The 27,520-nt window shown below is 34.8% G+C and overlaps 1 protein-coding gene across 3 annotated transcripts in view; it reads right to left on the reverse strand.

Annotated features, from left to right (window-relative positions):
- CTNNA3 (catenin alpha 3) overlaps positions 1-27,520 on the reverse strand; it is a 1,722,523-nt gene that overhangs the window by 739,158 nt on the left and 955,845 nt on the right. For all 3 annotated transcript variants that reach the window (XM_034662590.1, XM_034662589.1, XM_034662591.1), the window contains one exon: positions 20,212-20,364. In XM_034662590.1, coding sequence (XP_034518481.1) covers positions 20,212-20,364 — 153 coding nt within the window. The remainder of the gene's footprint in view (positions 1-20,211; positions 20,365-27,520) is intronic.

The raw sequence follows: 27,520 nt of genomic DNA on the forward strand, positions 1-27,520 counted from the left end.
CCCCCCCCTGCTTGTGTTCCCTCTCTCGCTGGCTGTCTCTATCTCTGTCGAATAAATAAATAAAATCTTTAAAAAAAAAAAAAAAAGAAGAATTGATGGTGACAGTCATTTCTTTAAAAAATGTTGCTGATGTGCTTCCTGCACTCAATTCTTGCCACAGAAGTAGTCAACCCATCTCTGGCGTCAAAGGTATCAGCACCACGTCATGCCAAACCTAAGCAAGAGAATCTAATGCAAAGGGACTTTGGAAACTGCATTAAACATATGCATCTGGAAATTAAAATCCATCAGAGTTCTGAAAACACGAATGCCAGATCCATTTGTGTGTCTCCAAGTTTATAAACCATAGGCATTTTCACTGACTTCACTGTTATCTTTTTTAAAAAATACCACTGCTTTAATGTTCCTCCTCTGGTCCTTGCCAGTGTTGTTAAAAAACTGTCGAATTTTCGAAATCAGATAAATCTGCTAGTTTGAGTATAAATGTCCCCTTGTGGCTTTCTTAGGTGTATCTTATATCTGATGTGCCACTAGTTGACAGATGTACTACAGCTTCTATCTAATTAATATCCTGGAGATTCTGGCTATCGCCTTTATATAAAAGTATTGAAATAATATTAATCAACTGTTGATCAGAGATAAATGAAAAAGTTCACTAATAAAAGACATTTTCAAATTAGACTTATCTTAGAATTTTTGTATATCATCAGATTTTCATTTTTACCTGAGACCTTTAAAATTAATAAAATAATTCAAAAATAATAAAGTAATTAATAAACTTTACTTTCAAAGCAATATTAGGGTTCAATAAAGTTGCTCCCACACATGCATAGCCTCTCCCATTATCAACGTCCCCCATGAGAGTGGTATGTTTGTAACAACTGAGGAACCTACACAGACATAATACATCACGCAAATCATAACATAAACAAGAATTTACATTATGGCTCACTCTTGTTTGACGTTCTGTGGATTTGGACAAAAGTATAATGATATGTATCAATCATTATAGTATCACACTGAGTATTTTCATTGCCCAAAAAATCTTAAGCTCTGCCTATTCATCTCTTCCCCAACCCCTGGCAAACACTGATCTTTTTATTGTCTCCATGTTTTGCTTTATTTACAATGTCCTATAGTTGGGATCATATAGTATGTAGCCTTGCCAAATTGGCTCCTATCACTTGGTAATATGCATTTAAAGTTCCTCTAGGTCTTTTTGTGGCTTGGTAGCTCATTCCATTTTAGTGCCAACTAGTATTTCATTGTCTAGATGAATCACAAGTTTATTTATGCATTAACCTACTGCAGAGCATCTTGGTTGCTTCCAAATCTGCACAATTATAAATAAAGCTGCTATAAAATCCAAGTGAAAGTTTTTCTGTGGACATAAGTTTTCAATTCCTTTGGGTAACTATCAAAGAACATGATTGCTGGATTATATGTAAGAGTATGTTTAGTTTTATAAGAAACTGCAAAACTGTTCTCCAAAATGGCTGTAGCATTTTGCATTCCCACCAGATGAGAGTTCTTGTTTCTCCATATCCTTGGCAGCACTGGTGTTATCAGTGTTTTGGATTTTGGCCATTCTAGTTAGATGTGTGGAGGTAGCTTGTTGTTAATTTGCAATCCCTAATAACATATGATACTGAACATCGTTTCAAATGCTTACCTACCATGTGTATATCTTCTTCGGTTAGGTATCTGTTCAGTTCTTTTGCCCCTTTGACCATTCTTTTGTCAGGTTGTTTGTTTTCTTATTGTTGAGTTATAGGAGTTTTTTGTATATTTTGGACAAAAGTCCATTATCAGTTATGTCTCTTGCAAATATTTTCTCCAAGCTTGTGCTTTGTCTTCTTATTCTCAACAATACCTATGCAGAGCAAAAGGGTTTTTTTGTTTTTGTTTTTTTTTTGTTTGTTTTAGTTTTAATAAAATCTAGCTTATCAGTTGTTTCTTTCATGGATAGTGCCTTTGGTTTTGTGTTTAAAAAGTCATTGCCATAACCAAGGTTATTTAGGTTTTCTCTTAAATTATCTTCTGGAAGATTACAGTTTTGCATTTTACAGTTATGCTTATGATCCTTCCGAGATAATTTTTTTAAGGTATAAGGGCTAGATTCATTTTTTGGCATGTGGATATCCAGTTGTTCCAACACTGTTTGTTAGAAAGACTACCTTTGCAAATATTTCCTCCCATTTGGTAGGTTGCCTTTTCATTTTGTTGACTGTTTCCCTTGCTATGCAGAAGCTTCTTAGTTTGATGAAGTCCCAATTGTTTATTTTTGCTTTTGTTGCCTTTACTTGTGGTGTCAAATCCAAAAAATCCAAAAAATACTGCCTATGTGTTCTTCTAGGGGGTTTATGGTTTCAGGTCTTAGGTTCAAATATTTAATCCATTTTGAGTAGGTTTGTGTGTACAGCATAAGACAGTGGTACACTTTCATTCTTTTCCATATGGTTCTCCAGTTTTCCCAACACCATTTATTGAAGAGATTGTTTTTCCATTGTATATTCTTGGCCCTTTTAAGTTTATTGACCATAATGTGTGGATTTGTTTGTGTGTTCTCTATTCTGTTCCATTGATCTATATGTCATTTCATGCAAATACTATATTGTTTTGATTACTGTAGTTTCGTAATACAGTTTGAAATCAGGAAGTGTAATGCCTCTAGCTCTGTTCTTCATCAATATTGCTTTGGCTATTCAAGATCTTGTTAATATTTATTGCGACATTGCTTTACTTGAACTACCTAATTGAAATCTCACAAAATCTTTATACATAAGTACGCAATCATCTCCATTGCTCTAATGAGAGTTTAGAAGCCCAGAGAGACTAAATAAGTTGCTCAAGTTCACATAGTATTGAGGTCTGGATTTGTTTGTCTGACTCAATATACTTCCCTGCTATATTAGTCTGTATTGCTTCTAAAATTCTTACAAGTTTTAGTATTAAAAGAAGCACCAAACTTTTTATTTAAGTTAGTCTCCAAATCATAGCCAGTAATCAATGGGCAAGTTTTCTGGATTTCTTTTAAGGGTGCCCCACACACATACAATAAAAACCACATAAACTAACAAAATAAGTAGAAAATCTTACAGTGAATTAAATTAGTACAAGAAATAGGTTAAAACTGTTATTATTTATATACTTAATAATTAAAATTGAGGGTGATAACTATAAAACATTTATGGAAAAAATCAAAGTTAGCTTAAATAACTGGAGAAATATATCACATTCATGAATGAGAGAAATCAATATTATTATGTCAGGGCGCCTGGGTGGCCCAGCGGTTAAGCGTCTGCCTTCAGCTCAGGGCGTGATCCCGGCATTCTGGGATCAAGCCCCACATCAGGCTCCTCCACTATGAGCCTGCTTCTTCCTCTCCCACTCCCCCTGCTTGTGTTCCCTCTCTTGCTGGCTGTCTCTATCTCTGCCGAATAAATAAATAAAATCTTAAAAAATATATATTATTACGTCAATTTGTATATTGATCTACAGATTAAATGCAATTCCAATCTTATTGCATGCAATAGTTTTGTAGGTATTGATGGGATCATACAAAAATCTATACAAAAAGACAAAGAAAATAGAGTAGCAAAAAAAATTTTTCAAAAGAACAATGTCAGAGGATTCAAAACATCTGATTTCAAGGCTTACTCTAAAGCTACAGTTTTAAAGACAATGTGGAATTGGTGAAAGGAAGATACATAGAGTAATAGAACAGAACAGATGAGAGATACACACCCATAATATAGGTCAACTGATATTTAGCAAAGGTGAAAACATGATTCAATGGAGAAATTATATTCTTTTCAAAAAAATGCTGAAGCAATTGGATATCCATATGCAATAAATAAACAAACAAAACAGTTATTTTTATAACTACTTTATACCATATACAAAAAATAACTCAAAATGGAATTAAAACCCATTGTAAAAACTAGACTGGATAATACTTGTATAACAAAATAAAGGAGAAAAAAATGTTTGTAATCCTGGGTTAAAAGAGGTTTCCTTATTTTTTCAGATTTTTTAAAAATTTATTTATCTGAGAGAGAGAGAATGAGCAGAATCTCTGCTAAGCAGGAAGCCCGATGCAGGGCTCGATCCCAGAAACCTGGGATCATGACCTTAGCCAAAGAAAGACACTTAACTGACTGAGCCACCCAGGTCCCCTAATCAAAAGTTTGTTATATAAAACACAAAGCGCAATCCATATATGATAATACTGACCAATTTGACTTCATCAAAATACAGAAATTCTGTGCTGAACAAGATACTATGATAAGGTTAAAAAGCCAAGCCATAGATATATAGAAAGTATCTGTGAATCAGATACACACAAAGGACTTATATTCTAAATATGTAAAGAACTTTTAAACAATACAAAAATAACTAAACAACCCAATTACCAAAAACAGGAATTTTTTTAAAGATTTTATTTATTTATTTGACAGAGATAGAGACAGCCAGCGAGAGAGGGAACACAAGCAGGGGGAGTGGGAGAGGAAGAAGCAGGCTCATAGCGGAGGAGCCTGATGTGGGGCTCGATCCCATGACGCTGGGATCACACCCTGAGTGGAAGGCAGACGCTTAACCGCTATGGCACCCAGGCGCCCCTAGGAAAATTTTTTTAACAGGAACTGCACCAAAGAAAATATACAGATGGAAAAAAGATTAAAACATGATGTTCAGGGAATTAGGAATGAAAATAAAACTAAAAACATCTAATTGGAAATGAAGAAGTATAATTATATTCTCAGATGACATTCTCTTTATATAACATACATTAAGGAATACACACACACAAACACAATTAGAACTAATAAATAAGTTCAGCAAGGTTGCAAGATATAAGATCGATATACAAAAAAATCATACTTCAATATACAACCAAAAAAATCTAAAAACGAAATTGAGAAACAATACCATTTACAAAAGCATCAAAAAGAATAAAACTTTAGGAACATAATTAATAAAAGAAGTGCAAACTTATACACTGAAAACTACAAAACGTTGTTGAAAGAAATTAAAGCAGATCTAAATAAATGGGAAGACATTCCATTTTCATGGATTGGAAAACGTATTGTTAAGATGGCAATACTCCTCAAACTGATCTACAGATTCAACCCAATCCCTATCAAACTTCCAGATGTGTTTTTTTTTTTCAGAAGTTACATATTTAAAATTATTCGAAAATTTAAGGGGCTCATAATAGCCAGAACTATCTTTAAAAAGAATGAAGTTGGAGGACTCACACTTTCTTTTTTAAAAACTTACTACAAAGCTGCAGTAAGTAACCAAGACAGAGTGGTAGTGACATAAGAACAGGCACAGATCAACAGAATAAAAATAAATCTAGAAATAACCCCTCACATTTATAGTCAATTTATTACAGCAACTCAATTGCAAAACAGTAGTTTTTTCAACAAATGGTGTTAAGACTAATGAATATCCACATGCAAAAAAATGAAATTGGACTCTTGCCTAATACTAGATATAAAAACTAATTCAAAGCTGACCAAAGACCTAACTATAAAAGCTAAAAGTGTAAAAGTTTTAGAAGAAAACATACAAGTTAATCTTCATAACTTTTGATTAGGCAATGGTTTTGTAGATATGAAACCAAAATTAAAAAATAGAAAAAAAAGCACCATCAAAACTTTAAACTTTTGTGCTTCAAAGGATACCATCATGAAACTGAAAAGACAAGCTACAGAAAGGGAGAAAATTTTTAAATTCATATATCTGATAAGAAACTTGCTTCTAGAATATATAAAGAACTATTATATAGTATACCCCAATAAGAAAAAGGACAAATACTCATTTTTTTAAATGGGCAAAGGATCTAAATAATTTCCTCAAAAAAAAGTATAAAAATGCACATAAAATACTGTTCAGCATAATTAGCTATAGAGAAATGCAAATCAAAGCCACAATGAGATACCACTTCATGCCTTCTAAAATGAGTATAATCAAAGGCAAACAATAACAAGTGTTGGCAAGGATGGGAACTTGTAACCTTCATACACTGGTTGTGAGGATATAAAATGGTACACCATGATGCCACCAGAAAGTAGTCAGGTAGTTTCTCAAGTCAGAGTTATCATATGATCCAGAAATTTCACTATCAAGTATATACCCAAGATAAATAAAAACATACGCCTATACAGAAACTTATATTAAAATGTTCATTAGAATTATTCATAATAGCCAAAAAATTGAAAGAATTCAGATGTCCATCAATTTATAAATTGATAAATAACATATGGTATATCCATACAACAAATTACCCATAAAAAGGAATGAAGTACTGATACATACTACACATGAATAAACCTTGAATACATCATGCCAAGTTAAAGAAGCCCATCACAAACTCCACATATTATGTGCTCCCATTTATATCTAATATTCAAAATAGGCAAATCTGTAGAGACACAAAATATCTTCTCCCATTCTGTAGGCTGCCTTTAGTTTTGTTGATTGTTCCCTTTCCTGTGCAGCTTTTTATTTTGATCAAGTCCCAATAGTTCATTTTTGCTTTTGTTTCCCTTGCCTCTGGAGCCATTAGAAGTTGCCGGGGCCAGTGTCAAAGTGGTTAATACCTTTGTTCTTCTCTAGGATTTTTATGTTTTCAGGTCTCACATTTAAGTCTTTTACCCATTTTGAATTTATTTTTGTGTATGGTGTAAGAAAGTGGGCCAGTTTCACCCTTGCACATTGCTGTCCAGTTTTACCAACACTATTTGTTGAAGGGACTTTTTCCCATTGGATATTCTTTCCTGTTTTGTTGAAGATTAATTTACCATATAGTTGTGGGTTCATTTCTGGGTTGGTTTTCTACTCTGTTCCACTGATCTATGTGTCTATTTTTGTGCCAGTAAAAATACTTATTTAAAGAATAAATGACTATTTGCAAATATAATACAAACTCTTTAGACATCATGTTGCTAGGAAAGGAAAACTAAAACAATCTTAGATATTCTTCTTGGACACAATGAGAAATAATTTGACTATACGAATAGCCGGACTGAAAGAGTAAGAGGGAAAGTTAAGTAAAAGAAAGATGGGGGAAGAAAAAGATAATCTATAGTAGTCATTTATTAGACAGATTCAAAGCACAAAAGTCAAACCCTCTAAGGATGTTCTGGTGTTCTTTCAGAACTCCATGTATAAAATATCACAAAAATGTCAGAATGATGTAGAAAAAAATTAAGGCTTTTTTCATGCTGCCTACACTTCAAAGTCATCAATGGAATACAGAGTAAATTTGATTTTGTTTTTCAGTAATGGGAGCATTTCTTTAAAGGCATCAAATCTACACTTCCATCTTGCAGAAAGTGCCAAGCCTAATTGTTTTTTTTATGAAAGGGATTTTCTGGATAAACAAAGCTAGAGCTTTCACTGTGTCTAGCATACATTTAGACGATCCTTTGGGAAGATCCCACTTTCTCTCTCCCTATTCCTACCCTGACTGTGTTTGCAAGCAGCAGAGGAGATAGGAGGAAATAGCTTATCTTCACTGTGCTCTTAACTCTTTTCAATTCACCACCTACTTCAAGGTTAACCACTATAAGAAAGAAAAGAAGAAAGAACCCACTTCCCCAAATCAAGTTACCTTCCTGCATTTTACCCACCTACCTATAATATCTGATTCTTACTAACAAGACATCCTCCAGATATAATCTACATCACTTACAAACATCCACCTTGCTTAAGCGTGACCTTAGAGCAGAGATTGCAAAAATAGTGGGCCTTCGCATTATGTATTGCCACAAATGATGGGGTTGTGGTTTTATTTTGTTTTATTTTTTTTAAGATTTTATTTATTTATTTGAGAGAGAGGGAGAGAGAAAGTGAGGGGGGGGGGGGGAAGAGGAAGAGAGAATCTGAGGCAGAGTCCACATTGAACACAGAGCCTGATGCGAGGCTCAATCCCACAACTATGATGAGTCCATGACCTGAGTCAAAATCAAGAGTCGGATGCTTAACCAACTGAGCTACCCTGGCACTCCTATTTTATTTTGTTTTAAACTGATTTAGCTATCTATACTTGGAAACCAACAGATTTTTATATTAAAATCTGTATTTCTGAGTTCTTTTGAGAAATTGTGATGTCTGACAAAACAGGGCATGAATTCATGCAGAGCAATAACTGACTGAAGATGAGTAGAGACCAACACTTTAGACTAAGCTTATGTTCTCCATTTCATAACAGGCCCACCATACCATACAGAGCCCTTTCATTCATTACTTTTTTGTCCCCTACTGTAAGCATTTGAATTTTCTGCCCCTACCTTAGGGATACTCTGCACACAAGACTGAAAAGGAGCTGACTGATGGGGAGAGGCACCTCTAAATGCATTTTAAATTAGGAGTAATACTCCTAATAAAATGCTCTGTAAGTTTTAACTTCTATTAAGGACTCAATAGGCTAATGTGGACTAACTGAGGAAGCTAAATAGTATACATAATACTGATTAACAGGCAAAATATATTCTAAGTTTCAAACAGTCAACTTACAAGTGGATTACTTATACTTTCTCATCAGAAGATGATGCCTGATCTCACTTAGGTCTTATATCCTGGACTAATCACTAACTATTAGCTAAGCAGTTACCTATCAGTTATAAAGAATGACTGCATGCAGAAGGATTTCATGGGCATTAATGTGTGCTTCTGGCTTTCTGCTTCTTTAGTTAAGGAAAGTAGAATAAGATTAGAGCTACACTTAATGGTGAACATAGCTGATGTATAGACTTGTCAAATCACTAAGTTGTATACCTGAAATTCATATAACATTGTGCATCTACCATATTAAAAAAAAAAAGATTAGAGTCTCTGTAGGAAAAAAGAATCAATTCTTAAAACTTTTGCAGATTGATCCATTTGATATCAGGTCTCTCATCTAAAAGGATTCACAAATATGTCTCTTCTCTCCATCAAGAAATTAAACAATATATAAGACTTGGGCTCACTTTCCATTTTTAGATTTATTGTGTTGCCTTTATTCCTTTAACCTCTGCCACTGAAAGAACCAATTTGATTCCCTACTCTGCCTGTTAGCTATTTGACCTTAGGCAAGTTGCTTAATTTTTCTCAGCGAGGGTTTACTTATCAGCAAAATGGCAATAAAAATATTTATCTCCAACATTGTGAGCATGGCTGTAATGAGGTAGTAAGTATAAGGTGCATTACATGATGCTGGCACAGATTACTAAATGTTTTATTTATTTTACCTTATTTTCTTCCCTATTTTGTTCTTCTCTTTATTATTCAAAAAAGTTTTTTTTGTCCTGTAAAAGCAACAAAATAACCACCCTCCAAACTTCTGATTAACCAGCCTTCTTCATCCACCACCAAATTAACTATACATATAAAACAAATAAAAGAACTCTTTTCCTAGGTTTCTAGAATTTCAAATGCCAGGAATAGAGATGATTTAATCCCTCATTTTCCATTTACAGATGATGAAATTGAATTCTAGAGATGCTCAATGATTCGCTAAAGTCACTTATTCAAGGGAATAGATTTGTTTTGCAGGGGGGGTCATATGTTTTGAAACACAAAAGACAAAAATGGAATCAAGTTTTAAATGCAGGGCTCTGTATAGATGAGCTCTATAGAGCATGTTGGAGGAACTCGCTCTATTTTTTTTAATTGAGTGAATAGTGAATTGATTAAAAGAAATAGATCAGTCCCAGCCTGCATAATCAGACTGGTGATTAAAATGAAGTTTCACTTCTGGGCCTGGAATTATTCATCAGTAATTGTTAGTTAGCATGTTTGCTTGTTTACTCCTGGCCAAATACCATCATGGAGAATAATATTGAAAAGTTTCAGAAAAATTTCATACATCAATTAAGTGTATATCAAAACCTTAGGGACATAATTTCAGCTGGACATTTTGTACATGCCATTTTTGGTCTGTTAATATTCCTGAAAAATAACTTACCTATGTTTGGAATTGGATGCAAATGTCCAAAAAGTATAGTATATTTGAAATTCCTTACAAAATGAATTTTTCAAAAGGAAAATGTCATTGCTCATCAGGAGTTTTGGGGACTCAAGTGACCTCTTTCCACATAAGACTTTGGGGAAAAAATGTTTAAAAGAGGAAAGGGAAGAAAACCGAACACCAATTCACTGAACACCAATGTCCACATCATGTGGCATTTGGTACTTTAATGCGTCATCCCATTCAATCTCACTATTGTTTTCACTTTACAATGGAGTATGTCCATTACAGAATAAAGAGATATTAAGTGACCTTCCCAAAAACATCAAGCCAAGCTTCAAAACCAAGTCTGTCTCCATATTTTGCACCTTACTCAATAAGTCAGGCTATTTGCCATCTTTTAAAATTTTCCATAGGATTAACTGACATTGTACTTTGTTTATATACTATTTAATTCAATAATGATTTACTGAATGCTGTACTTACTGTACATCAGTCTAGGAAAACAAAAACAAAGGCCCTAGACAGTATTCCCAGAGTCCAGCAGAGTACATAGCACACCGCAGGCACTTAAGACATATTTGCTGAATGAATGAATGAATGAATGAACATATTCCTGTCCTCAACTTGCTAATCATCTACCTAGAACTCTACTGTCTCATACATAGCCACCAGTCATGTATGGCTATTGTACACTAAAAATATGGATAGTCTAGATTAAGATAGGCTGTATGTACAAAATATACACCAGGTTTCTAAGACTCAGTACAAAAAAATAATATATCTCATTAATAGTTTTTATATTTATTACATGCTGAAATGATAGTATTTGAGGTATATGGGATTAAATAAAACATATTATTAAGATTGGTTTCACCTGTTTATCTTTACTTTTTTTTTAGTGTGACTACTAGAAAATTTTAAATTATATATGTGTTCTGCTCTCTATTTCTATTGGATAGCATCAATCTAATGTCATTAAGTCTTGAGTCACTTGCTTTTATGTTCCAAGTTCATGATTAAATAGAGTTTTCTTCTCTTTAATGTATAAGATTAAATTAAGTCTTAAATGCAGTCTTTTTAAATGCCAGCTTATATTCCTGAGAATTTAATCAATTGTTGGGGGTTAGAAAATTTTTATATCCAGATATGAATTAATCCATACACAAACTCTCCTAAAATATGGCTTCCCTTTAGACCCTTCTGTGGTGAGAAGCAACTGCAGCTTTCCAAACCCATTACTGGATCATCCAGTTCTTAAGATGAAATCCAACCAATTCACCCTGGCAATCAAATATTCAAGGGTATTGATCAACTGTCTTTATCCTACTTCATGCTTCAGCCAACTTAATGATCTAGATTTCATTTCTATTATATTACTGGAACATAGGAACGAGCGCTGTGACTTTAGTCACACTTATATCTCAACTTGGAGTTCTAGTTTTTCAAATCCAATTCCTGCCTAGTCATCAAGTTTTAATGTAAATATTGCTTCTATTGCTTACTTCATACTAAATTCCTAAACTACTCTAATACCATATCTTAATTCCAAAACACTAATATCTCGTTCAAAAATACCTACATCTGACTATGGAAAGGCTCTGACTTTTCTATAATTGTATCACCCTCCATTCCCTGTATTCCAAACACCATGAATAGAAAATTTATAAAGAACCCTCTCCAACATGGAAAAGTCACTCACTGTGCATTCAGGTTAGGCTTTTAAGGATCATGCTCAACATGAGCTTTAGCTGACAGGGATTAAGATGCTGAACAGTTTCTAATCAGGGAGTGGGCAGTCACACCTGTGCTCTATATAAGCAAAAGCATTCCTGACTTAGCTGTAACATCCCTTCCCCATCAAAAGAGGAGACCTGCCAAGATGCTCACTGAGAACAGTTGTCGGTTTGTGTACAAGTGTAAGTCTGGGTTTGTTCTTTTTATTCTTTCATTTTTTTTCTTTTTTGGGGGGAGGAGGAAGAACGAGATGGGACTCTAAAAGCTTTATTTATTTGTAACTGAGCATATCCTTATTTGATAACAGATGATCAATTAAAGCAATGTGTGACACTAGAACAGGATTCTGTCAAAAAGCAAAGATAAAAGTAGAGCTGAGAGCTCTAAGCACTTCTTGCAAACAGCAAGAGTCCCCTCTACAGCCTTCTCTCTTGGCACTGGGGCTTTGCTAAATCTGGCTCGCCATTTTGTGAGTGGGAACAATCAGCTTTGTAGGTTGGAGGGAAGTATTATAATTAAATGTCCACCCACTTTTTCCTTTTTGATGAAAGGCTCCCATGAAACTTACTAAAATAAGGTGCATCAAGACAGATGAATTTTTGATGAATAAGTCAAAGCACTGACGAAACTGGCTTTTCACATGGAGAAACTTCTCTAATTCACAGAAAATTTTCAGGCCTAGATCATTAACACTGTCATATTTAATAATAATTAATATGGTAAAATCCATGGGATAAACTGGAGATTTTTGCCTTTTTAGTTGGTAGCAACTATGTAGTGTTCAGCATGAACTGATTGCTGAGAACAAATTGTAGTATGATTCAAAAATAATAGTGGATTTTTTAGAAATTAATTTTAAAGAAATATTAAATAACAGCCATTGTAATAAGCAACACATGTATTGAATGCAATGGCATTCTTCTGAGTAACAATTACATTACCACATTAAATTTACAAACTATTATCTTGAAGTGGGTAAAGTTCTTTGAAAATGTTATCTAATTGTGATAAACTCCATCTGAGGGAGATCTGCAATAGAGTTTATAGTGTTTGTGTTTGATAATTGATGGCAAAGGTGTTTGCTAATATCATTGTGAAGAATTATTTTCAAGTATTCATGTACAGTAGAATAGGAAGGCACCCTATTAAGTAACTGGGCTTAGATATTGCCTCAAGTCCAGTTACTGGAATCCCCAAAGTTAACTTTTTAGAGAGAAACAAAAGTGAGTTACTGTTACGAATGTTGTCTTTCATTCAGTGCATATTTATGGAGTACTAACTGCATAGACTTGGCTAACAGAATAGGCTCAAAGTGATGACAGATAAAATTCTTACTCTCTAGAATTAGTGAATAGTTTAAATTTTAAGATAAAATTAGTATTTTAAACTTCCTGTTTAATAGGTATTATTGGTGGAAGTCAGTAGAGTTAACTAATTCACCATCAGTTCAAGATCAAACACTGGGGAGTATAATTCAATAAGCATATTTGTCATTAAATAGCTAATCACTATGTAAAGATGGTTTTTAAAATGCCAACCTTTTGACTCCTTCTTCTCATATCCACTGTGGTTTGGTAGACCCAAAAACACAGAGTAACTTGGATGTTCTAAGTAGGGTAAGCCTTGCATCATAGTTCCTTAGTTCAGCATAACTAAACAAAATTAGTCATAAGTATCTAGGTTCTCCAGTTATTGACACTACCCAGAGTTTTATAACCATCACATCACCCACGATCATTTTACACCAAACTACGTGACAATGTAACAGGAGACCTAGACATGACCCCAGTAGAGAATGGGAAAGTTCAGGCCCAATTTACTGGCCACCCTTCTCCTCATTCCCACCCCTTTTCTCCAATACCCCAAGTCCTTTTGGTTGTTTAATTATTACTCATAGAATTTCTAAATGCTTTGTGTTTTGTTTTGTTTTGTTTTTGCTTTGTGTTCAAATCCAGTTTTTTTCCTTTTCTTTTTTTTTCTTTTTATTTATTTTTTATTTTATTTATTTATTTTTTTTGTAAAAGTTACAATTTTAACCACTATCTAATGCGTTCCTTTAACAGCATGGAGTTGCTCTTCAAAGACCTGATAGGATTTCTTTAAAAATGGACTTTTCTTTTCATTTAAGTCTTACTGCAAAAAGTTCACTGATTTTAGATTTCTCTGACAAACACAGTTGAGGTATCAAACCCCAGACATGTTGAAAATAGCTTTTCGTTGAAGTCATTTAGAATCTAAGACTTTCTGTCCTGCTCTGTCAAATTACCCAGCTTGGGAATAAGATGGGTCTAAGAAGTCTGGGTGGAGGAGTACTAGGGAAAACAAAGGTGGAAGATTGGTAAACAATCTATACAAAGTAAACTTGCAATGTCTTCTGAAACTGATATATTTACGCTCTCCTATTTCCCTGGACTCTGTCACAGGCACTTCTGGCTCAATGTTTGTAGTAAATTAATGATGATTTTCTCTGTTGCCTTGGTTAGACAGCTGCTTTCAAAAAGAACTTTTCCTGGGAGATAAATGAAGTGTTCTTTTTCTTTTTTTTCTTCTTGATATATATAAACAACCTAGTGGGCAAGCGGTATACTTAAAAGACACTTTCATTTTCTCCAAAGTCTATAGCTGTTAGGAAATTAGGAGTCTTGGGGCGCCTGGGTGGCTCCATCAGTTAAGCATCTGACTCTTGATTTCTGCTCAGGTCATGATCTCAGGGTTGTGAGATCAGAGCCCTGCATCAGGCTCGGTGCTCAGCGGGGAGTCTGCTTGTGCCCCCTCATTCTCTCAAATAAATAATAAATAAAATCTTTAAAAAAAAAAGAAAAGGAAAATTAGAAGTCCCTAAATTGTAAAAAGTATTTTTTATATCAAAGAATTTTAGAAACTGGCAGTGACCTTAGACATTATCTTACTAACGTTTACTTTGCATAAAGCAAACGAAGTCCTGAGAAGTACAGTAGAATAAAGGTGGACACATACTTTGCTATTCTTTCCATTGAGAGGTGAAGTCTCATGCCTCCCTGCCTCCCCTCCTGTTTGGGCAGGCTCCATGTTTGTTTTGACCAATAATATATAGTGAAAGTGGTATTCTGCCAATTTCTGGGCCCAGGCCTTAACNTTGGCACTGGGGCTTTGCTAAATCTGGCTCGCCATTTTGTGAGTGGGAACAATCAGCTTTGTAGGTTGGAGGGAAGTATTATAATTAAATGTCCACCCACTTTTTCCTTTTTGATGAAAGGCTCCCATGAAACTTACTAAAATAAGGTGCATCAAGACAGATGAATTTTTGATGAATAAGTCAAAGCACTGACGAAACTGGCTTTTCACATGGAGAAACTTCTCTAATTCACAGAAAATTTTCAGGCCTAGATCATTAACACTGTCATATTTAATAATAATTAATATGGTAAAATCCATGGGATAAACTGGAGATTTTTGCCTTTTTAGTTGGTAGCAACTATGTAGTGTTCAGCATGAACTGATTGCTGAGAACAAATTGTAGTATGATTCAAAAATAATAGTGGATTTTTTAGAAATTAATTTTAAAGAAATATTAAATAACAGCCATTGTAATAAGCAACACATGTATTGAATGCAATGGCATTCTTCTGAGTAACAATTACATTACCACATTAAATTTACAAACTATTATCTTGAAGTGGGTAAAGTTCTTTGAAAATGTTATCTAATTGTGATAAACTCCATCTGAGGGAGATCTGCAATAGAGTTTATAGTGTTTGTGTTTGATAATTGATGGCAAAGGTGTTTGCTAATATCATTGTGAAGAATTATTTTCAAGTATTCATGTACAGTAGAATAGGAAGGCACCCTATTAAGTAACTGGGCTTAGATATTGCCTCAAGTCCAGTTACTGGAATCCCCAAAGTTAACTTTTTAGAGAGAAACAAAAGTGAGTTACTGTTACGAATGTTGTCTTTCATTCAGTGCATATTTATGGAGTACTAACTGCATAGACTTGGCTAACAGAATAGGCTCAAAGTGATGACAGATAAAATTCTTACTCTCTAGAATTAGTGAATAGTTTAAATTTTAAGATAAAATTAGTATTTTAAACTTCCTGTTTAATAGGTATTATTGGTGGAAGTCAGTAGAGTTAACTAATTCACCATCAGTTCAAGATCAAACACTGGGGAGTATAATTCAATAAGCATATTTGTCATTAAATAGCTAATCACTATGTAAAGATGGTTTTTAAAATGCCAACCTTTTGACTCCTTCTTCTCATATCCACTGTGGTTTGGTAGACCCAAAAACACAGAGTAACTTGGATGTTCTAAGTAGGGTAAGCCTTGCATCATAGTTCCTTAGTTCAGCATAACTAAACAAAATTAGTCATAAGTATCTAGGTTCTCCAGTTATTGACACTACCCAGAGTTTTATAACCATCACATCACCCACGATCATTTTACACCAAACTACGTGACAATGTAACAGGAGACCTAGACATGACCCCAGTAGAGAATGGGAAAGTTCAGGCCCAATTTACTGGCCACCCTTCTCCTCATTCCCACCCCTTTTCTCCAATACCCCAAGTCCTTTTGGTTGTTTAATTATTACTCATAGAATTTCTAAATGCTTTGTGTTTTGTTTTGTTTTGTTTTTGCTTTGTGTTCAAATCCAGTTTTTTTCCTTTTCTTTTTTTTTCTTTTTATTTATTTTTTATTTTATTTATTTATTTTTTTTGTAAAAGTTACAATTTTAACCACTATCTAATGCGTTCCTTTAACAGCATGGAGTTGCTCTTCAAAGACCTGATAGGATTTCTTTAAAAATGGACTTTTCTTTTCATTTAAGTCTTACTGCAAAAAGTTCACTGATTTTAGATTTCTCTGACAAACACAGTTGAGGTATCAAACCCCAGACATGTTGAAAATAGCTTTTCGTTGAAGTCATTTAGAATCTAAGACTTTCTGTCCTGCTCTGTCAAATTACCCAGCTTGGGAATAAGATGGGTCTAAGAAGTCTGGGTGGAGGAGTACTAGGGAAAACAAAGGTGGAAGATTGGTAAACAATCTATACAAAGTAAACTTGCAATGTCTTCTGAAACTGATATATTTACGCTCTCCTATTTCCCTGGACTCTGTCACAGGCACTTCTGGCTCAATGTTTGTAGTAAATTAATGATGATTTTCTCTGTTGCCTTGGTTAGACAGCTGCTTTCAAAAAGAACTTTTCCTGGGAGATAAATGAAGTGTTCTTTTTCTTTTTTTTCTTCTTGATATATATAAACAACCTAGTGGGCAAGCGGTATACTTAAAAGACACTTTCATTTTCTCCAAAGTCTATAGCTGTTAGGAAATTAGGAGTCTTGGGGCGCCTGGGTGGCTCCATCAGTTAAGCATCTGACTCTTGATTTCTGCTCAGGTCATGATCTCAGGGTTGTGAGATCAGAGCCCTGCATCAGGCTCGGTGCTCAGCGGGGAGTCTGCTTGTGCCCCCCCATTCTCTCAAATAAATAATAAATAAAATCTTTAAAAAAAAAAGAAAAGGAAAATTAGAAGTCCCTAAATTGTAAAAAGTATTTTTTATATCAAAGAATTTTAGAAACTGGCAGTGACCTTAGACATTATCTTACTAACGTTTACTTTGCATAAAGCAAACGAAGTCCTGAGAAGTACAGTAGAATAAAGGTGGACACATACTTTGCTATTCTTTCCATTGAGAGGTGAAGTCTCATGCCTCCCTGCCTCCCCTCCTGTTTGGGCAGGCTCCATGTTTGTTTTGACCAATAATATATAGTGAAAGTGGTATTCTGCCAATTTCTGGGCCCAGGCCTAGGATATCAGCATCTACTTCCCATCTCTGACTTGCTTTGGGGACCTCTCATCTCAGAACCAGCAACTATTCTGCAAGAAGCTGAAGCCACATGGAAAGGCCATGTATTGGTCCTCCAGCAAAGAGCCACGGCCAAGATCCCAGCTGATAGCTCTCATGCACTTTCAGTCATATGAATGGGACATCTTGCATGTCGAGCCCAGTCAAAGCTTTCGAGGGCTCCATTCCCAGCCAATATTTGACAGTAATCACATGAGTGTTGACCAACTGCCCAGCCAACCTACCGATCAGTGAAAGAATACTAAATGGTTGTTTTAAGCCACTAAGTTTGGAAACGGTGTGTTGCGTAGTATAAGCTAACTGGAACTGAAAATGACTTAGGCCAGTTTCTAAGTAATGCAAGAGTGAGAACTGTGACTCCAAAGCTAGCATAATCTCATTAATTGTATTAAGGGGAATTTCAACGTAAAATAAAACTCATTCTCAGTCCCCCAGGAGCTCAAAATTATAAAATCTTTCATTCTTTCAATATTCACATGAAATACAGAATTTTCAAGATCCTTAAATATTTAAAACAGATTCGTAGACCTCTGTCTTCATAATAATAAACCATCATTTTTATAATATTTTTTATTATATTATGTTAGTCACCGTACAGTACATCCCTAGTTTTTGAAGTAAAGTTCCATGGTGGATTACTTGCGTATAACACCAGTGCACCATGCAATACGTGCCCTCCTTAATAACCATCACCAACCTATCCCATTCCCCCACCCCCCTCCCCTCTGAAGCCCTCAGTTTGTTTCCCAGAGTCCATAGTCTCTCATGGTTCATTCCCCCTTCTGATAAACCATCCTTTCACAATAAATTAAGGTAGCATTCTCAAGCATTCCTTCAGGGCACTGCCTTAGTAGTAAGTGTCATGGAAAGAAGAGCTCCTTAGGTAAACTGATTTGGGGAAATTCTGACTTAAGAAGTCGTCTTATCTATGGATTTCTCAGAACTGTAAAAGCTTCTCAAGGAGAAATAGATAGAACTTTTCCCCAAAAAACTGTGATCAAGAAGCCCTTCTTTATTGAGCACCTTATGAGTTTTATGTTTCATAGCAACACTAAACTAAGAAATAGGAATAGGGATGTAACTTTCTTAGCAGAAACCAACTTTTACTTAGAATATTTCACCAAAAGGTTGTTTTCACAATTCAGTGTGCCTTCAGCTTACAGAACATACTTTTAGAAAAAATGATTATGATTGTCAGGGGCTACACTTAGTTAGGTACCTGTAATGATCTGTTCCTTCTGCTTTGCCTCTTACTTTAACATTTTCCTGGGGGGAAGACTGAATACATATTTGAGGAATGAACACATGAGGGAATAAATAAGATGAGAAATATAATAAATAATTGAATGAATTAGTTAAAAATTGTAAGATTGAAAATCAGCTCTGGCTCTAATTAGTCTGGTCTGGGTTTGTAACTTTATTTCCATCTAAGGTCAATGGGAATTGTAACAGTTACCCTGTCTCGCAGAGTTCTTGGGAAGTTCAAAGTAGATTTCAGAGTTGGAGGTAGGTCAGTTTCAGGGCTGAAATGATCTTAGTAATTATCTATTTATCAACTCCTTTCATTTTCTAGATGTGAAAATTAGGAATCAGAGTTTATAGTGCAAATGCTAGGTACATGGGAAACTTCCCTCCCAATGGATCTACATTAAAGACATTGGGAAAGTCTTCTATTTAATAGATGTTACATAAAATGCTGTGATTCTAATTCAGGTGGTGTCTATTTCTGACTCACAAGTTTTTACAAGCAATTTGATCCCCCAAACATATTCACCACAAAAGTTCATAGCCAGTATATGAAAGTGTGGCAGTCAGAACACTGAATAATCAATATGGCATGGTGCTGCCAATGAGAGCAGACACTGGCCATAAAAAACAGTGCAGTCACACTGACAAGTCCTAGCAGTGTATCAGCTCTGGTATATGAATCTGGTCAAGCACATTTTCTCCTTTCTGCTGCCAATTCCAGGCCTTGTGAGTACTGTCACCTTACTGGTGTTAGAAATCCTTCCATTCAGACTCTCTTACACTGTAGCTGCCTTACTGATCCTCATAATACAACAGGTTCTATTATCTGTTTCCTAGGAATTATCTAGCATTTTATGGCTCTTTCAGCAATATGCCACCTTGCCCCCAAGTTATGGGGCATTTCCATGCTTCCAGCTTCCAAGCAGATGAAATTATAGTTCTATCATCTCCTCTTGCTTCTACTGGGACATGGACCAATCCACTATCCCCACTTATTTATTCCAGTTATTTCTACCCCTGTATATCTGACATTCTTTCTCTATAGTCACGTTACATAGTTGAATATGATTTGAAAGACCGAAGGAGTAATACAGCCATGAAAAGATGGTAGAGAAATAATAAAATGGCATGAAGTAGAGTATTTGATACTTTCATGTTAGAACAGGAAGAAAATATTTATAAGGATAAAACAAAGTACCTTCATTCAACTAGTTTCTGTGTGTGTGTGTGTGTGTGTGTGTGTGTGTGTGTATGTGTAGCTGTGAAAAAAATATACATTAAAAAATATTTCTTTGCTTAATTTGTAATAAGTTGTCAAAAGTTTTTATCTGAGTACAACTCAACTATAAATGGGGAGTGAGAGCTTCAGTCTCCTGGATTTGGAGTTGTTATAGTTCTAGCATGCTTACCTCTATAAGCCTGTTGGTGTGTTCACGAAATATTGAAGCATATTCTTTTATTTCCTTTTCCCGGCCATTCTTCGCAGCTTCAATGAGAACCAAAAGCGGGACTGTCGTATCCAAAAAGGAATCTGACACATGATCTATAATAGCCTTACGGAGCTGAGGAGAAATAAAAAAATCACTTTTTTTTTTTTCAGGAAATGATTCGTTTATTTCCTATTTTTACAATCTTATTAGTTACAAAATTGATCTTACATGTTTTTACATAATTTCTAAACTAATAATATTTAAGACTGTCGCTTACAGAGTTAAAACAAACAAAATATCCAAGAAAAAAAATCACTGAGCAATAGCTCTCTTGTTCTCAAAATGCATTATTTTTTTCTTAAATTATACTTAGCCCAGAGGTCAGATTATAAGTGATAATAATCAATTTTCCCTCAAAGAAATTGTACTATTGTAATGTTTATGCATGTGTACAAACAACATTGTACATAATGTATTTTCATAATTACAAAATTATAAAATGTTTTCTACTTTGTTGGAGGAACTGATGATAAATTTTGATTAGCTAAATTGTAGTCTTCATGGTAATTAAACCAAGTTAGATCACCGATTATGCTAGTTGATAACAGATTAATAGAGCAAGGAGAATAATAAATGAGTTTGATGTCCAATTTTCTTCATCTGCATTAATTGTTCTTGTCCTTACACCTTAAATTATTAAACAAGTATAACATTCTGCTACAATTAGTTCTTTTAAATTAGATTATGTGTAAGCTCATAAATGACAATCAGGCAATTACGCTATTCAGCAGATATTTTCTGAAATTTAAAACTGCATTGGAAAATTAATGCATTGTATTTATATAATATTAAGTTCTAAAGGATCATAGTATCTTGAAAAGTTTCATCCAACAGTGTCAATGACTATGAATGGCTCCCCAGTTTTTTAGTCATTTAATTTAATAACCTCCTCATTTAATTTAATAACCTCTATACAATAAAACAAAGAAATGAACAGCTATCAGACAAAAAATTTATATTTTGCCTTCTGTGAAAATTATATTTTAGAGTATTTTTTAAAACCAACAGACAGTCACCCTAGTTTTAGATTACATGAGAATGCTGGTGTAGCTGCATAAAACAACAACAACAACAGCAATATCTTCCTATAATATTTATAGGATAATAAATCCATAATAATTATAGATTTATGGGAGAAAAAAATAGATGATACATCTTAGGCAGAAGAATTGTGAAATTTTCTGGCTTCTAACAATTCCACAGAAGCTATGGGAGATCCCCAAGGAAAGAATCTGCTTAGCATACAGAAAGGCAAATCACTAATAGCAACTAATTAATATTGTCTGAGCATTTACTAGGACAGAGTGCAGAGTGCTAAGGGGTTATAAGACAAGGGGAAGACCTTTAGTGAATGAACAATGTGTTTGATGTCCATAAAGACTGAACCAGAGAAGTCAGGCAACGAATTACAAGTTAGGACTTGAGCAGGGAATTATGTTATGTTAGTTCCAGATACATAAAAGTAGAAGGAATCTCAGAGGGGGAACAGTCTTCAATTATCATCCCTCCCTTTTATCCTTTTTTTCTTTCATTTATAACAGGATCTATAGAAGGAGGGCTAAGAAGAAATCTGAACTAAAGATATGCAATTAATAGCCAACATACATATGGGAGGTAATGCAAGCCAAGGAGGCAGATAGGATCATGCACAGTGAGAAGATGTCCAAGAATAAAATCTTAGGAAATATTACCATATATGGGAGTCATGCAGATGGAAGAGCAGGATCTAAAAAGAGGCTGAGATGATGGCCAAAAACAAAGAGAGCAAATGACCAACAGCTGAAAGAGAAACTTTCAAATAAATCTATGTCAGTGCTCTCTCCAGATGAACTTATCCTCCCAGATGCAATTATAGTACCCACATTATGGACTTGTTGATTCTTCTTTTCTGTGTTATTTGATTCCATTCAATTCAACAATTATTTCTAAACATCATTTCCTTACTTTCTACCAAGAGCAAGCTATTATGAAATATAGCAAGATGGTCCCTTATAATCTAATAGAGAAGTGAGAGTCATTAAACGTTAAAATAAAGGAAAATCAGGAAACTGACAGCAAAGAAATTTCAAAAAAATAATGAGTTTCAGAGTCTAATTTTAAAGGTAAATTAAATAAAATGAACTAAGACTTGTCTAATAGATTTGACCACTAAGAGGTCATCGATCAACTTAGAGAAATCCGAGCGGAAAAGTGGAAGCAGAAGTCTATTGCAATGGTTTGAAGAATGAATGGGAGATGAGTGGAGGTGGAGACAGTGAGAATAAACTCCTATTTCTAGAAATTTGATTATTACATGAAGAAGCAACACTTGGTATCAACTACATTGAGACACAGGTTTAAAAACTGATTATTTCTCGTAAAAAAGGCTTTGATGTGTGTTTCCATCTACAACTATACCTAAAAAGTTAGACTGTTCTCTTGTGCTTTTAAAAAAATACATTTTGCTTTGTCACATACAAAAATCTAGAGAGACAGAGAGTAACTATCATCCCACATTGTGCCAATTTTTGGAAATACTTGAATGCTTATAGCAATCTTACAGCACTGGATACATTTGCTATGGTCTATGCATTTCTATTCTATGATACTACCATTTTTCCTCCCTTTATTTTAATGGTATTTACTCCCTTGTTCTTTTTTTCCCCACAAGGTTTTCAGCTATGTTTTCCCTGTTATTCATTCAATACTTCATTCCATACAGAAGTGCTGAAACATGTTGCAAAGGTGAGGCATGAGGTACAGCTAATTTACTATTATTAACAAATAAATGAACAAATGCTTTGGCTAAATTAATTTTTTAATTAAACCATATTAGGAACACATTTTTTTTTACTTTAGTCTAAGATATGTTGCTAAGTACAAAACACAGTAAGTGAGAGAAGGTGTACCATGGACATATGCTCAGGAGGACAAGACATAACGACTGAAAAATGAGCTTACAAATAAGTTTATGCCAATGCTTTCAACATTTTGTTGTAAAATGGGCTGAAATTACCTGACATGATACAATTCAAATATAATGAACAAAATGAATCTTCTTTCCTAGAGCTGTATATTGCTCTCTAAGGGCAAGGCACCATTCAAGGCAACCTGGGAATGTCAGGATAACAAAGACAGGGCAATATTAGGGAGTGAGAGGTGCAAAAAGAGTTTGATGAGTATCTTTTAAAAAGCACAAACAACTGTATGGTGAATAACATAATATAATAAAAAATTATTATAAAAAAGCACAAACAAATAAACAATTAACTTGGATTGTTGAGGTTAAAAAGCCTTCTGTAAAGATGAGACATATTTCATTTTAAAAGTAGAATTAGCTGTTAAGATTAGGAGTTGGGAAGTGGAAAGCATAGCATCCTAGAAAAAGACTATCATAAGTGATAAAGAAAGAAAAGAAAAGAAAAGGAAAGAAAGAAAGAAAGAAAGAAAGAAAGAAAGAAAGAAAGAAAGGGATCCTCAAGACAGCACAATAATTCAGTGTAACTAGAACACAGTGATAGAGTAAGGATTAAAACGGGATTTCTTAGGTACAACAGAGGTAATGGAAAGCATTTCAGGTAAAAAGAACAAAATAAGACAAAAGATTAAAAGATGATGTCTCAACCACTGAACCAGTCTCTGATTTCAGCTGTTGTTATAAGGGAAAAATTCTTGTCCTTTCAAGACATCACACCTTGAATGCACCCCATGCTTCTCTTTGTTATTCTTTCTTAGGTTCTGTCTCAGCCAAAGCACAGACAGCCTGGAAGTTCTGAAGAGGGAACACCACTGGGAATAACTATCAATCAGTGGAGATGGGAGCGACCGGATAAAATTCCTGGCCCCTATCCATTGGTTAAGCATTCTGGGAGACATTCTGCCCCTTCTCAGAGGTCCTTAAATTCCTGCTGCCTACAATAGGAATCTCAAATATCATATTCTTTCCTCCTTCCCTGCCTATTCTCTTACACTTCCGGTTTCTTACACATGCTTCTTGGAATTGCCTCCTACCTATGCTAGGCTCTGGTCATAGGACCTGCTGTCAGGGGAATCTAATATAAAATAGATACATTGGTCTGGTAATAATGTTGTTTGGACATGTTCCAAGTAACAGACTCTGATGTCTTACATAAACTACCCATTGATGATCACACTTTATCACTTCTGCTTTGCACACTACTGAATTTGATTCTGGCATCCCCTGTACTGTGCTGACTATGAAAGAGGAATTATTACAAGAGAGGCCTAGAAATGCAAATAGGGACAAGATATGGAATGCCTCGAATGCTATGCTAAGTAATTTTCTTTATATGTTCTGGTTCTGGCATATTCTGACATACGGGATTTTTTTCATTTAAATTGTACACTCACCTATATCTGTGTATAATATGTAAGAAGCCTGTATCTTATTAATTTTCATGTTATTTTCCCACCCAATGGAACAACTCATTCCTTTCACTTGAGTGATATACAAAAAACTTTAAAGAAGAATCCAACATGCCAGTGTAAAAATAGGACAACCTTAGAAGCTGTAGCACTAAAATCAGAAGTTAGTGGGAGGCCAATAGGAGTTAGAGGTATGTGTTTTCGATAAATACCTGTTTGTGGCCAGGCACGAAATATGTCAGGCACAAAATCAAACTGAGGGGTTTTCCATCTTTTCTCACCACAGTTTAATAAAAGGCTTTGAGACATCAATTTTTCTATTTCCCACTGATGTAAGTGGTTTGGGATCTCAAATAAAATAATATATATCTCTACAATTGAAACCCAAAAGTGAAAGCTGTATGTGAGAACTGTAAGACAGCACTGCCCCCACCACCACTAAATAAGAGAATAGAAAGAATGAAATTGTGAGGGGAAGAGGAATGGAAAGAAAAGAAAGTGTCTCAGAAAAGAATTGTCCTTAGGGAATTAGAAAAATGATACATGTATATATTAATGCCATTGTAATTTTAAGTCAAATAGCAAAATGTGACTGTCAAAACTCAATTGACTAATAGCAACTAAATCACCTAATAATTAATTCAATGTACACCTACTGTGTCAACTTAATGATACTTGTATCTTATGGATCATTCATTTTTCTTAAGGATTTTATTTTATTTTTGCTAGAGAAAGGAGAGAACATGAGTGGGGGAGGGAGAGGGAGAGGCAGAGGGAAAAGCAGATTCTCCACTGAGCAGGGAGACTGGTATGGGATTCGATCCCAGGACCCTGGGATCATGACCTGAGCCAAAGGCAGACGCTTAACTGACCAAGGTGCCCTGGATTGTTAACATTATTTCATTATGAGGATGATGAAGAGGAGGTATAAGGACATACATATTTTTTTCTAAGTGTGGCACTGATACTACCAAAATGGAGAAGAAATGCATATATCAATTCAACAACTCAGCATAAAAAATCAGTCAAGTTTTTGTTTTGTGTTTTAGCAGAATCCTATTTAGTTTGACAAACCTCAAGTCCTTATTTTTGCATTTATGAAACAGGCCATTTTTTTCTCAATATATGCAAATAAAAATTTTAACCTGCCTTTAGTGAAATCAGATGTATGTTTCACTCTGCATAATACAGTAGAAATAGAAATTGCTTTAATTTTTTAAACAAAGAAATGATGCTTAAAGATCTTCCTCCTTTATTAAGAATTGTAATAGGTATGCAGTTTTCAAATAAGTGATGGGGAAGGAGACTAAAGGAAGAAAAAAGTTTAATAAAAAAGAAACTTGTAAAATAAATAGTAAGGAACAAAAAAATTAGGATGGTTAAAATCAGTTTATTAGGCACTGGAAGTTCTGAGGTTGAACAGGCCATTATCCCCGACCCCTCATATGGTGGTTACAATTTGGGCTGGGTTGGGTGGACTTGGGTTCAAACCTTGGCTCTACCAGTTAGCTGAGTGATGTTCGGTAAATTGACTCACCTGTGAAACTGAGATAATACTATGGCATTATTTCTTGTTTCAGAAATAAAAATCAATCACGTAAAGACTAACGTAAGGAGTTGGTAGAGAGCTTTTCAAAGCACTACTAAATTAAAGATGTTATAACTATCATTTTAAGAACCTGAAATCCAGTGGGAAGAAAAAATCCATTAAAAAAGAAAAACACATGCAGGATATGATCACTACTATGAAAGAACCACACATGCTATAAGTGCTCCAGAAAGAAAAAATAATAATTCCAGCTACTGATAATGGCAAAGGTTTCATGGGAGAAGTAGCACATATGTTAGTCTTGAAGTTCCTAAGGTTGATTAGGGGCTAGGTGGGGGAAGCAAGAGGAGTGGGAAATGCACTAAGTTAAACAAGCCATCTATACAAAGACACATGTGCTTTGTGGGGGGGGGGCGGGAGTGATGGAACAGTTGGTGAATAGTAAGTAGACTCTTTAGTCAGAGAACAGGTCAATGTGCGGTGTGGTGAGGAGGAGGAACTGAGAGAGTAAAAGAGAAGGAACATTACAAATAATATCAATTAAAGTCATGGCCAAATCACAGAGAACCTGGAACACCATGCCAAGGACTTTTGTCTTTGTTCTCTATGATAACAGGCAAGAAAGTCACAAAGCAATAAGGTTCATCAAAATAAACACTAAGTCACCTTCCAGGTCATTTCATTTTATTGCCCCAAAATGTATAATTTGCTTCCCTTCCCCTCACAGATTTGTCTAAGCAATGTATCTCACAGAAATAGCTCCTAGAAATCCAATGATTCTCTGAACCAAACCCAAAATGTTTCTGTGTTTCTGATGGACAAGCCATGGGTAAGCAAGGAGATTAGATAAATGGGCAAGAAGATGTGTTCTGATTATTGTTTACTAAAAACAAACATGCAAACAAAAACAGATCTACAATAATATATGAGCATTAAATATTCCAAAGAAAAATATTTTAAGGGTAGGGACTTTCTTCTTCCTGTGTGAAAGAGTATATATAAGATGCTTAAAACAAACTGCTTGATAAACTTTGCAAGAATAAGAAGAGGTGGAGATGACTCATGTTGCTGTTAAACTAGTTTTTATTATTGCAAAAGTATAAACATCAGGATGGAAAATGAAGTCCTAGGGAGGGCAAGTAAGCATACTGAAAACAAACCATAGCAACTACCTCACTGACACTGAAGACCGCAGATGTCTCCAGAGACAAACGTCTAACAATCCCACAGCATCCTGTACACACATATCACTTCATGAGGTTCTGTTGGTCCTCTTGACCTGGGGCAGGATTCATGACTATTCTTATCTATAGA

This window comes from Ailuropoda melanoleuca, chromosome 6 (genome assembly GCF_002007445.2).
Source record: "Ailuropoda melanoleuca isolate Jingjing chromosome 6, ASM200744v2, whole genome shotgun sequence".
Lineage (NCBI taxonomy): Eukaryota > Metazoa > Chordata > Mammalia > Carnivora > Ursidae > Ailuropoda > Ailuropoda melanoleuca.